General features: G+C 39.9%; 1 protein-coding gene across 3 annotated transcripts in view; it reads left to right on the top strand.

Moving 5' to 3' along the window:
- The first annotated feature begins 4,464 nt into the window (after positions 1-4,464).
- Positions 4,465-10,820, top strand: part of LOC129938358 (probable E3 ubiquitin-protein ligase MGRN1) — a 138,806-nt gene continuing 132,450 nt past the window's right edge. For all 3 annotated transcript variants that reach the window (XM_056045859.1, XM_056045857.1, XM_056045858.1), the window contains exons 1-3: positions 4,465-4,694; positions 4,828-4,946; positions 5,011-5,434. In XM_056045859.1, the coding sequence (XP_055901834.1) occupies positions 4,607-4,694; positions 4,828-4,946; positions 5,011-5,434 (631 nt within the window). In that variant the 5' untranslated portion in view covers positions 4,465-4,606. The remainder of the gene's footprint in view (positions 4,695-4,827; positions 4,947-5,010; positions 5,435-10,820) is intronic.

Genomic DNA, 10,820 nt, shown 5'->3' with positions numbered 1-10,820 from the left:
ATAACAAGAATTTGATCCCAAATTTGGTGGAAATTTTTTGATGCAAGCAATGTTAAAATTTGATCGTATATAATTTATGCAAAGTGCGTAATCAAAAACTTTTCAGTGATGGCTATCTATTCAAAAAACACTTATTTCCAAAATAAGAGAGTGGTCCCCATCGTAGTTTCGTGCACACAGAACAGATTTTGGATGCTGATCGGAGATTGTGATTTATGAACAGGTCTACCCATCGATCTTGAGAGCTCAACATTCGACGCACTAGCCTGAGAATAAGGTTTTTTTATTGTTGACTCAGCAATTGAGGGCGCACGACCATTAACTTTGTTATCGCTCTTTTTTTTAGCCTTAAAAAATAAATTAGGTAGCGCAAAAGTACGTAGAACCTAGTGACTTACAACTCTCAACCATTTTTGTGTACTAGTGCTGTTGTCAGGGATGGAGGGGACCTACAGTTTTAAGCTAAATCCAAACGCCTAATCTTAGAAAGCACTTTTCATGACAAGAATTACTCTTAGAGGATTTGTCAATTTGTAAGCAGGGATCGAACGATCGAAAGTCGTCTTTTCCAACGAGATGCATGTTAACCTCGAAAGGCGTTATAGATCCATGTAAACCAATATTTTTTTTACTTAAGCAAGGACGATGGAGCTCTGGCTCAGCCATTGGAGCTCTGCACCAAGTTCCTAAATAGTGTAATTTTGATAGTGTTAATTTGTGGGGAAACATAAGGGCCTAGAAAGAGGAACATAAGGCAAGAAGTCTTTGAATTTTGGAGTGACAGAATGCGCTACTGTGAAGCCATCCGAGGTAGTCATTTAAGAGACCTTTTGTTTCATAATTATTGGGAATGTTTGATCAAGCAACTGTCTACCAGATTGACCATATTGCGATCGACGCACGACAGTTCTCCAATATACAGGATGCCCGAAATTTCCGAGGGGCCAACATTGACTCGGACCACTACCTCGTTGTAGGCAAGGTGCGGCTACGGATATCCCGATCCAAGCCAAAACAAGGTGAGAAGATTCGACGTTAGACGGCTACAATCGCAAGAGACTGCCATATCCGTTTCCGATCGAGTCTCTAACGATCTCTTAAGGAGTCCTATGCTGCCTGCATTAAGCATTCAAAACCAGTGGCAATATTGCCTAGCAGCCATCAGAGATGCCGCCTCTGAAGTGCTAGGTTTCACACGGCCACAACAGCGAAACCCTGGTTTGACGACGAATGCCAGCAAGCGCACGCGGGAAAAACAAGAGGCATACATAACGGAGCTGCACAGAAGGACCAGAGTTGCTCGCGAGCTCTACGAGCAGAAGAGAAGAGAAAATCACTGGCTTCTTAGATGAAAAAAAGAGAGCATGAGAAGAGAGCGATCGAGGATATAGAGAGATGTCACAACAGGAATGAGTAAATTTTACCAAAAGGTAAAAAAAACCTTCCAAGGGTACCAGCCACGATCCAAACCCTGTAAGGACGATCAGGGGAACATCGTAGTAGAACCGCAGTCTATGTTGAGAATATGGAAAGACCATTCTCCAAATTATATAACGTCGATGACGAACCAAATTCCGCTGTAAGGAAGATATAACCACTCAACCTAGGCGACGCAGATCATCAGTTCCGCCTACCCGACCTAGACGAAGTGAAGATAGCTATATCTAACTGAAGTCAAACAAAGCTGTTGGAGCTGATAGCATCGCTGCCAAATTATTTAAATCAGAAGACAATGACTTGGTAGGAAACAAGCACCAACTCATCTGCAAAATATGGTCGTGAGAAAGCATGCCCGATGAGTGAAAGCTGAGCATAGTTTGCTCGATACATAAAAAAGGATGCCCTCTAAATTGCGCAAACTACTGAGGCATCAGTCTTCTTAACATTGCATATAAAATCCAATCAGTCGTATTATGTTAACGTCTGAAGCCGTTCGTCAATAACCTGATAGGTCCTTATCAGTGTGGCTTCAGACCGGGAAAGTCCACTATCGACCAAATATTCACACTACGGCAGATCTTGGGAAAAACTCAGGAACCTCATATCGATACCCACCATCTCTTTATCGATTTTAAAGCCGCGTATGACAGCATCTATAGGGAAGAGCTCTGCAGGGCAATGTCTAGTTTTGGCATCCCTGTCAAACTTATCCGTTTGTGTAAAATGACGATGGAAAATGCACGCTACTCTATCAAGGTTGGAAATGATCTTACCGATGCATTTGATGTCAAAAAAGGTTTTAGAAAAGGCGATGCACTGTCATGCGACTTCTTCAACATCGTTCTGGAAAGAAATGTGCAAAACTCAATCGTCAACACTAGAGGCAAAATCTTCCAAAGGTCCATCCAATTACTCGGATACGCAGATGATATTGACGAAATTGGACGATCAAAGCGTGATGTCAATGGAGCGTTATTGAGCATTGGGACGGAAGCGAAGAATATGGGTTAAGTGGTCAATGAGGGCAAGACCAAGTATATGCTGTCATCAAAAAGGGACATTGAACGACGATGTATTGGACAAGAAGTCACCATGGACAGCTATAACTTCGAGGTGGTTAAGGACTTTGTCTACCTAGGCACCGCTTTAAACACAGATAACGACACCAGCGCTGAAATCAAACGAAGAATAACTCTTGCAAATCGCTGCTTCTTTGGACTTAGAAGGCAATTGAGAAATAAAGTCCTCTTTCGAGCATTAAAAATCACCACCTATAAGACACTCATCATCCCGATTCTCATTTATGGCGCCGAGGCTGGACCCTGTCAAAGAAAGATGAGAACGTCTTAGGACGCTTCGAGAGAAAAATTCTAAGGGTTAGATGGCTGGGTCACGTAAAACACATGAAAACCAATGCTCCAGCCCGGAAAGTCTTCGAATCCACACCCAGAGGACAGCGCAGTAGGAATGACCGCGGATAAGGTGGCGCGCACAAGTGTAAAGTGACCTCACTCAACTTGGAGCGCGAAACTGGAGACATTTAGCTTGTGACCGAGCTAGCTGAAGAAGTTTGTTTGGCAAGGCCCTAGTTCACACAGCGACATCGGGGCGAAACGCATACATATATGAACACCTATGCTGTTTTATTTTTGTTTTCATTTTTATGTTTTTAAATCATATTTATTAAAATAAACGCTGTTCAGGAAAAAACAAATCGACTGTTAGCAGTCAAATATTTCATGTTCTTAAGTAAGTACGTTTGATCAGCGGGTTGTATCTATAATTCGTGAATGACATAACATTAAAAATGAATGCTTCTACTGACAGATGAAATAAAACGAAACATTTAAGTTTGACATGTGAAGGTTCACTGCATCAATAATTTTGTATTTCATTTCATTTTAACATTTTCTCAATTACAAAGATAGTATCAGTGACATTAACATTTGACAAATCATTTGGCTCAGAATAACTTTTTATTTTTCTTCTCGAAGGTTTAACATTCAATTTCAAAAAGTGCAAAACAGAACAAATCTTTTGTCTTTTACCAACACACTAGGAATTTCTGTCTCTGTCTCTCTATAATTTAAAAGGGGAAAGTTAAAAGGGCCTTAGCTTTCACTTTTTCAAAACACCAATATATTTAAACAAAAAGTTAGACCAATTGACTGATAGATGTCTCTCAGGGTGGTAAAATTTTATGGGACGATGTTGAATGTGAACCACATCTATACGTAAATTCTTTTTTCTGCATTTTATTTGACATTTCTCAATTTTAAACTAACTCAATTTGAATTGTTGCTGCTGTTCGCCATAGTGTTTCTGAAGAGCCGTCAAACTCAACTTAAAATAATTTCCTTAATAATTTGTGTTTTATTCAAAATCAACAACAATCATTGAAATTATACCACCCTTTATTAAAAATTGAAGAAGATTATTATCCATACAATTGTTAATTTATATCTTTTTAGGGAAAACCCAGTTCATTTAGACACTAAAAGAGACAACTATACAGGTAATATTAAAAATAACCTTCGTACGTCTTTTCAGAAATAGATGCCAGTATAATAGGTGATAAAATCCAAACGTCAAAAGCAGTTTGACATTTCCTTTCTCACAATGTAACCATATAAAAGTTTGTGTTGAACCAATCATTTTCATACTTTGTTTCTTAAATCATTTAAAGTAAAACTTTCCTGTTTTTGTTTTCCGTTCTTTCGTTTTCTACACAATTTTATGCATGAGAATGGATTAATCAATTTTAAAACTGTTTGCTTACATTATTTTTGTCGATTCAATCACTGGTTTGACATTTTATACCCTCAACTACCTGCATTCACGTGAACTTTTAAAATAATATGCTGATCAATAAATCAAAACTGACTTAATTTGATGGTATAATCCCTAATAGCTACTTCAATGTGTTTCGCCCCTAATGCATTCAGTAAAGTGGCAGCCCCGACAACTGCATACTACTTTCTTGCACTTGTCGCTTGTTTGTCGCTTGACAGTTCGGCTGCACCCATCTTCTGTCATTCAACAACTGCCAGTGGTGAAAAATTATACAAAAGAGAAAAGAAAATTTATAAAATTTTGTTTCTGTTTGATTTTCATTAAAATTAATTAAATTGTTGCTTGTTATTTTACTAAAAAACCAAACTTAAGAATGGGTGCTTTAACAAGCCGCCAAAATGCTGCCGTTGAAGAGGCAGATATTATCTCAACTCATGCCTACAAATATCCCCCGAAATCAGGTAAAACCAAGAACCATGAAAAGTGAAATAAAGAAAAACAAATAAAAAGAATCAAGCTGCTTTCTCCATTTAGAATTACATATGGACATATTATTTATTTTTTGATAACTCTGGATAATGTTCATTTTTCTAGGGAATTACTTTGGAAGCCACTTTATAATGGGTGGGGAACGCTTCGACACCCCACAGCCTGAAGCATATTTGTTTGGAGAAAATGCAGATCTTAACTTCCTAGGAAGCCGACCAACTGCTGTAAGTTACAAACTAATTTTTAGCTTATTCCTTTCTTATAAAAAACAATTTTTTTCTATTGCAGTTTCCATATCCTCCACCTCAAGCTAATGAACCAACAAAAACATTGAAAAGCTTAGTGAACATCCGAAAGGAATCAGTTAGATTTGTCAAGGCTCCTGATAGCGCTACCAAAGCACACGGAGATGGTGGTGTCAACAAAGGCAATGCATTGAATATTGAATTTATCTTCGATTCAGATGCCAAGTGTGCCATAACCATTTATTACTTTTGCACCGAGGAGGTCAGTCCAAGTGGGGTGACTTTCTTGCCCAGAGAATCACTTACTTCGGAGACATTTCATTATAAGAAAGGCGTCAATCAGTATTTTTCACAACCTTCACATATTTTCAATCCACATTTGTTTCCCGAAGACGATTTAACTTACAATGCAACAAAAGAGAAGTATCCAGTGGCGATTCATTGTGTCGCTGAGGAGGGCAATGAAGGTAAGAAATTTTTCTTTTTTTTATTATGTTGATTGCTTTTAGTTAGTAGTATCCGTGGCATGATGGTTAGTGCGTTGGACTGTCATGCAAGGGGTCTTGGGTTCAATCCCTGCCTGTGCCACCTTAATTTAAAAAAAAAAATAATTTTCGCGGGTACTGCCTCTTGTGAGGAATTGACAAATCCTTCAAGAGTAATTCTTGTCATGAAAAAGTGCTTTCTCAAAACTAGCCGTTCGGATTCGGGCTAAAATTGTAGGTCCCTTCCATTCCTGACAACAGTACTCGCACACAGGAATGGTTGAGAGTTGTAAGTCACTAGGCCCTGGTTCACAACGGACTGTTGCGCCACCCCATTTGATTTTTTGATTGCTTTTAGTTGTTTAATTTACTAAACGTTGTAAGCCTCAAAAGACCACAAAAAGAAACCAATTTTAGAAATGTTTTTTTTTTTTCAACTTGCCTATTGAGCTTTGCTTTAAATTATTTTCAAGTAGGTTAGGTTAGGTTTATTTGATCTTGAGATATTCATCACAAGTTAAACAACTTGTGGCTTAGATGTCTTCTAATAGGAGTGTTCGTGTGAAGGATAAGGCAGGGTATGAACATCGAAAAGTGCAGAAATATCTCCTTTATCTTCTTCATCTACCTGTTGGTAGGAGCGCCAGGTTGAAAATCATGCCTGCTTGTTAGGCAGTCGTAACGGTGCTAGAGAGCGATGAAAAGTGATGGTTTCAGTCCATCTTTTGTTCGCTTACTAACATGGTGTTATGCTTTACGCATAAGTTTAAATGGAACTAACTCAAAAAACGTTCGACTTTTTGCAAGTTCGTCAGTTTGCAGTTTCCTGGAATTTAATTATGACCCGGCCCTAACAAATGTGAATATTGAATTGTTTTGCCATCTCCTCAATAGGCTAGATGTCGAATCGATTTATTAGAAAATACATAATTTCTAAGCTTAATGATAAAAGATTTCAAGCATCATTAGGTATCTCCTCCAAACATGTGACTAAAGAAACACCTCATGGCGGTGTTCCCTTCTCGCTACTATAAATTTAAGTCATGAATAGAATTCTCGTTAAAAAGTTGTGGGTGAAGGTGGTAGCTGATCATAATGATTTGATTTAGCTGGTCTGGGCAAAGTTCGTCAAAAGCTAGCAGAAAGTTAGCAGATCGGCCAAGAGCAGTGGACTAGGTGCTAATCAGAACAAAACTTAACTGATGTTAATTACGACTAAAACTAAAAAAACGTGCCTTCTCCCTTTTGCTAGAAATATCTAGGAGTCATTCTAAACTAAACTGGAAAGTAAACATTGAAGATCGTTTTCTTTTTACGAAGATGATTTTGTGGACGTACACATCGGTTGTACGATCTTATGGATCGAATAGATATTGGCCTTCGCTTAATAAAAAAAATAATATCGAGAAACTAAGGAAGGTTCAAATAATAGCTAGAGTCGGCACTACAGAGGCCCTTCAATCCTGTCCAACAGATGCCTTAAATGTTATTCTGTAGAAAAAGTTAGAAAAACTTTATTTGAAAAATGGTTTTAAAATTAACAATTGCTTAATGTGGCGCTACAGTCCGGGGCGGACCTGGGCCTCAACCAACAAGCGTCTCCAGCCAGCTCGGTCCCTAGCTAGCTGTCTCCAGTTTCGCACGCCAAGTTGGTTGAGGTCCTCTCCCACCTGGGTGCGCCACCTGAGTCGCGGTCTTCCTCTACTGCGCCGTCCCTCCCTCGCAAGAGTTATTCTTCGTTTGATTTCAGCGCTGGTGTCGTTGTCTGCATTAATAGCGGTGCCTAGGTAGACAAAGTCCTTAACTACCTCAAAGTTATAGCTGTCCATGGTGATGTTTTGTCCAAGACGTCGTCGTTCAGTGTCCCTTTTTGATGACAGCATATACTTGGTCTTGCCCTAATTGACCACTAAACCCATCTTCTTCGCTTCCGTCGCAATGGTGAAAAACGCTCCACTGACATCACGCTTTGATCTTTGATAGACATTGCTTGGTAGAGCTCTTCCCTATAGATGCTGTCATACGCGGCTTTAAAATCTATAAAGAAATGGTGGGTATCGATTTGAAGATCCTGGGTTTTTTCCAAGATCTGCCGTAGTGTGAATATTTGGTCGATAGTGGACTTTCCTGGTCTGAAGCCACACTGAAAGGACCAATCAGGTTGTTGACGAATGGCTTCAGACGTTCACATAATACGCAATGTTTAGGAGACTGGTGATGAGATTCCACTCATCGGGCATGCTTTCTTCCGACCATATTTTGCAGATGAGTTGGTGCATACTTTGTACCAAGTCATCGCCTGCTGCTTTGAATAGTTCGGCAGCGATGCTGTCAGCTCCAGCAGCTTTGTTTGACTTAAGTTTAGATATAGCTATCTTCACTTCGTCAAGGTCGGGTAGGCGGAATTGTTGATCTGCGTCACCGAGGTTGAGTGGTTCTATCTACCTTACAGGGGAATTCGGTTCCTCATCACCGTTATATAATTTGGAGAAGTGGTCTTTCCATATTCTCAGCATCGACTGCGGTTCTACTACGATGTTCCTTTGATCGTCTTTACAGGCTTCGGTTCGTGGCTGGTACCCTTGGGAGGTTTTTTTTACCTTTTGGTAAAATTTACGAACCTCATTCCTGTTGTGACATCCCTCTATCTCCTCGATCGCGCGCTTCTAATGCTCTCTTTTTTTACATCTAAGAAGCCGGTGTTGATCTCTCCTCTTCTGCTCATAAAGCTAGCAAGCAGCTCTAGTCCTTTTGTGCAGCGCAGTTTTGTATGCCTCTTGTTTCGCTACGTGTGCTTGCCGGCCTTTGTTGTCAAACCAGAGGTGTCGCTGTGGTGCCCGTGTGAAACCTAGCACTTCAGAGGCGGCATCTCTGATGGCTGCAAGGCAATGTTGCCACTGGTTTTCAATGCTTAATGCAGGAAGCATAGGACTCCTTAAGAGGTTATTAGAGACTCGATCGGAAAAGGACATGGCAGTTTCTTGCGATTGTAGCCGTCTAACGTCGAATCTTCTCAAAGTACTTCCTTGTTTTGGCTTGGATCGGGATATCCGTAACCGTACCTTGACTACAACGAGGTAGTGGTCCGAGTCAATGTTGGCCTCTCGGAATGTTCGGATATCCTGGATACTGAAGAAGTGTCGTGCGTCGATCGCAATGTGTTCAATTAGGTTGACGGTTGATTGATCAGGAGATTTCCATGTCCCCTTGTGGATATTAAGATGCTTGAACTGCGTACTAGCTACCAGAACGTCTCGCCCCGCAGCGAAATCGACCAGCCTGAATCCGTTGTCGGAGGTGGTGTCGTGCAGGCTGTATCTCCCGATTATGCCACCAAAGATGTCTTCTCTTTCTAGCTTGGCATTAAAATCTCCTAAGACAATTTTAATGTCATAGCCAGGGCACTGCTCATATGTTTTGTCCAAGAGCTCGAAGAATAGGTCTTTGGTGTCTTCATCTTTCTCCTCTGTTGGGGCATGCGCGCATATTAGGCTTATGTTGGCGAATTTAGCCTTGATGCGGATTGTCGTGATGCGCTTTCTCACACTGTTGAAATTCAAGACTTTTTGCCTGAGCCTAGTTCCAACAACAAATCCACACCCAAACAGACGCTGTCTTTGTTCTCGGTAGCAGTCGCCGTAGTAGATATCGCAGTCTTTTAGTTTGCGTTTGCCCGGTCCATCCCATCGCACTTCTTGGATGGCTGTAATATCTGCCTTGCAGCAGTTTAGGGCTTCCGCTAATTGTTCGGCTGCACGTGGTCTGTTAAGGGACCTAACATTCCACGTACATATCCGAAGTTCGTTGTCCTTATTTCGTTTGCGTGGGTTGCCAATAGTAAATCCATCCGTATCGGAGGCTTGTTGGTGCTTCGAAACTTAAGGTATTTTTACGTGGCCAGGAAGTCACCCCGACGGCACAACCCCCAACCTGGAGGGCCAGATCCTTAACAATTATCATACTACATTCACAAGTTAAATATGGTTTGGCCAGTGGCCGTCTACCAGATTGACAATGCATTTAAGTTTAATTGTATAATGAACCTATAGTTGTTTAATTAAAAGTCTCCTTCCAGGATACGTTGCCTATAGCGCAATGCGGTTGTAATAATATATTTATATAAAATTTTCCAGTCTACTTTTTCATTCAGAACTTCCAATGTTTCGGTCAATTCCATCACAGCTGCTCCAAAATATTTTATACGAAACTCTTTCAAAACAGGACATCTTGCGATGAAGTAGTGTACATCTTCTCTCTCATTAAGATTGCAAAGGTCGCATAGGTTCGGCAGATCTGGTCGATGCGGAATGTAATTTAAATTTAATAGTTCGCCTCTAACTTTAAATATAACATTTATCATACTTATGGGTCAACGGTTGAGGAGGTATGTTCGTTCTTGAAGATCTAAATTTAGTTGACTGTAAATCATTCTATGTTGCGAAGATTAAGCTTCCTCTATGAATCTTCTACACGCGACAAGGCTTAACTTCTCTATTATTGTTTTAAAACTGTCTTTTAGATCTGAAGGTTTTACACCGGGTAAAAATTCGATGCTTTCACCTAAGCTAAGAGCCAACTCCTTCCACTTTTTGACTAGATTACCCCTGAATGACAAAATCTTTTTAATTACTTGTCTCGGCAATCTTTCTTCGCCTATTTCCATCACCTTAATAATGTAGTCAAAATGTAGCTGTTTCCAAATGTAGCATATAAATTGGATTGCAAATTGGTAGCCAAAAAATGCGCTTTAAGAAATACCTGAGGAACCTTTCCACCTCCTCTTATTGGCAATATCCCCAAACGCATTAAAATCGCATTAAAAATTCTTAGCTTTGAACTATGCTCGACCCCTTTACTATCGATGCAACGTTTCCACACAGATAAAACTGCTCTTTTCGATTATGCTAGCTTGGACTCCAAATGTTTTTTTTATGTTAAGGTTAGATGTTATTAAAACCCCTAAGTATTTGTACTCTCGAACAATTGCAACATATTCACCTATACATCGTTTTTACTTGATACTCCAAGCTTATATAGCTTATAAAAAAGCGCTTCAAGGGCGATTGAATCAAACGCATCCCGAAAATCCACAAAAAAGGCGTAAAGTTTTTGTTGCCTTCTTTTGAAGTCCTCTGCAATGTTTATCAAATTGAATACTTGGTATATAGTCGAATAGCTCTTTCTAAATCCTGCTTGAAATGGATTAAGAATTTTCTTTTCTTAATTCCAATGTGTAAGCCTATTAAAAATGTAAGTACTGAAAAGTTTTACGAAAGAATTCAAGAAGGAGATGCCCCTATAATTTCCCGGTACATCATAAGCCCCTTTTTTGTGTAAGGGGTATATTATTGATCTCTTGAAGCTTTTC

Source organism: Eupeodes corollae, chromosome 1 (assembly GCF_945859685.1).
Source record: "Eupeodes corollae chromosome 1, idEupCoro1.1, whole genome shotgun sequence".
Classification (NCBI taxonomy): Eukaryota; Metazoa; Arthropoda; class Insecta; order Diptera; family Syrphidae; genus Eupeodes; species Eupeodes corollae.
This window is presented reverse-complemented; position numbering and strand designations above follow the sequence as displayed.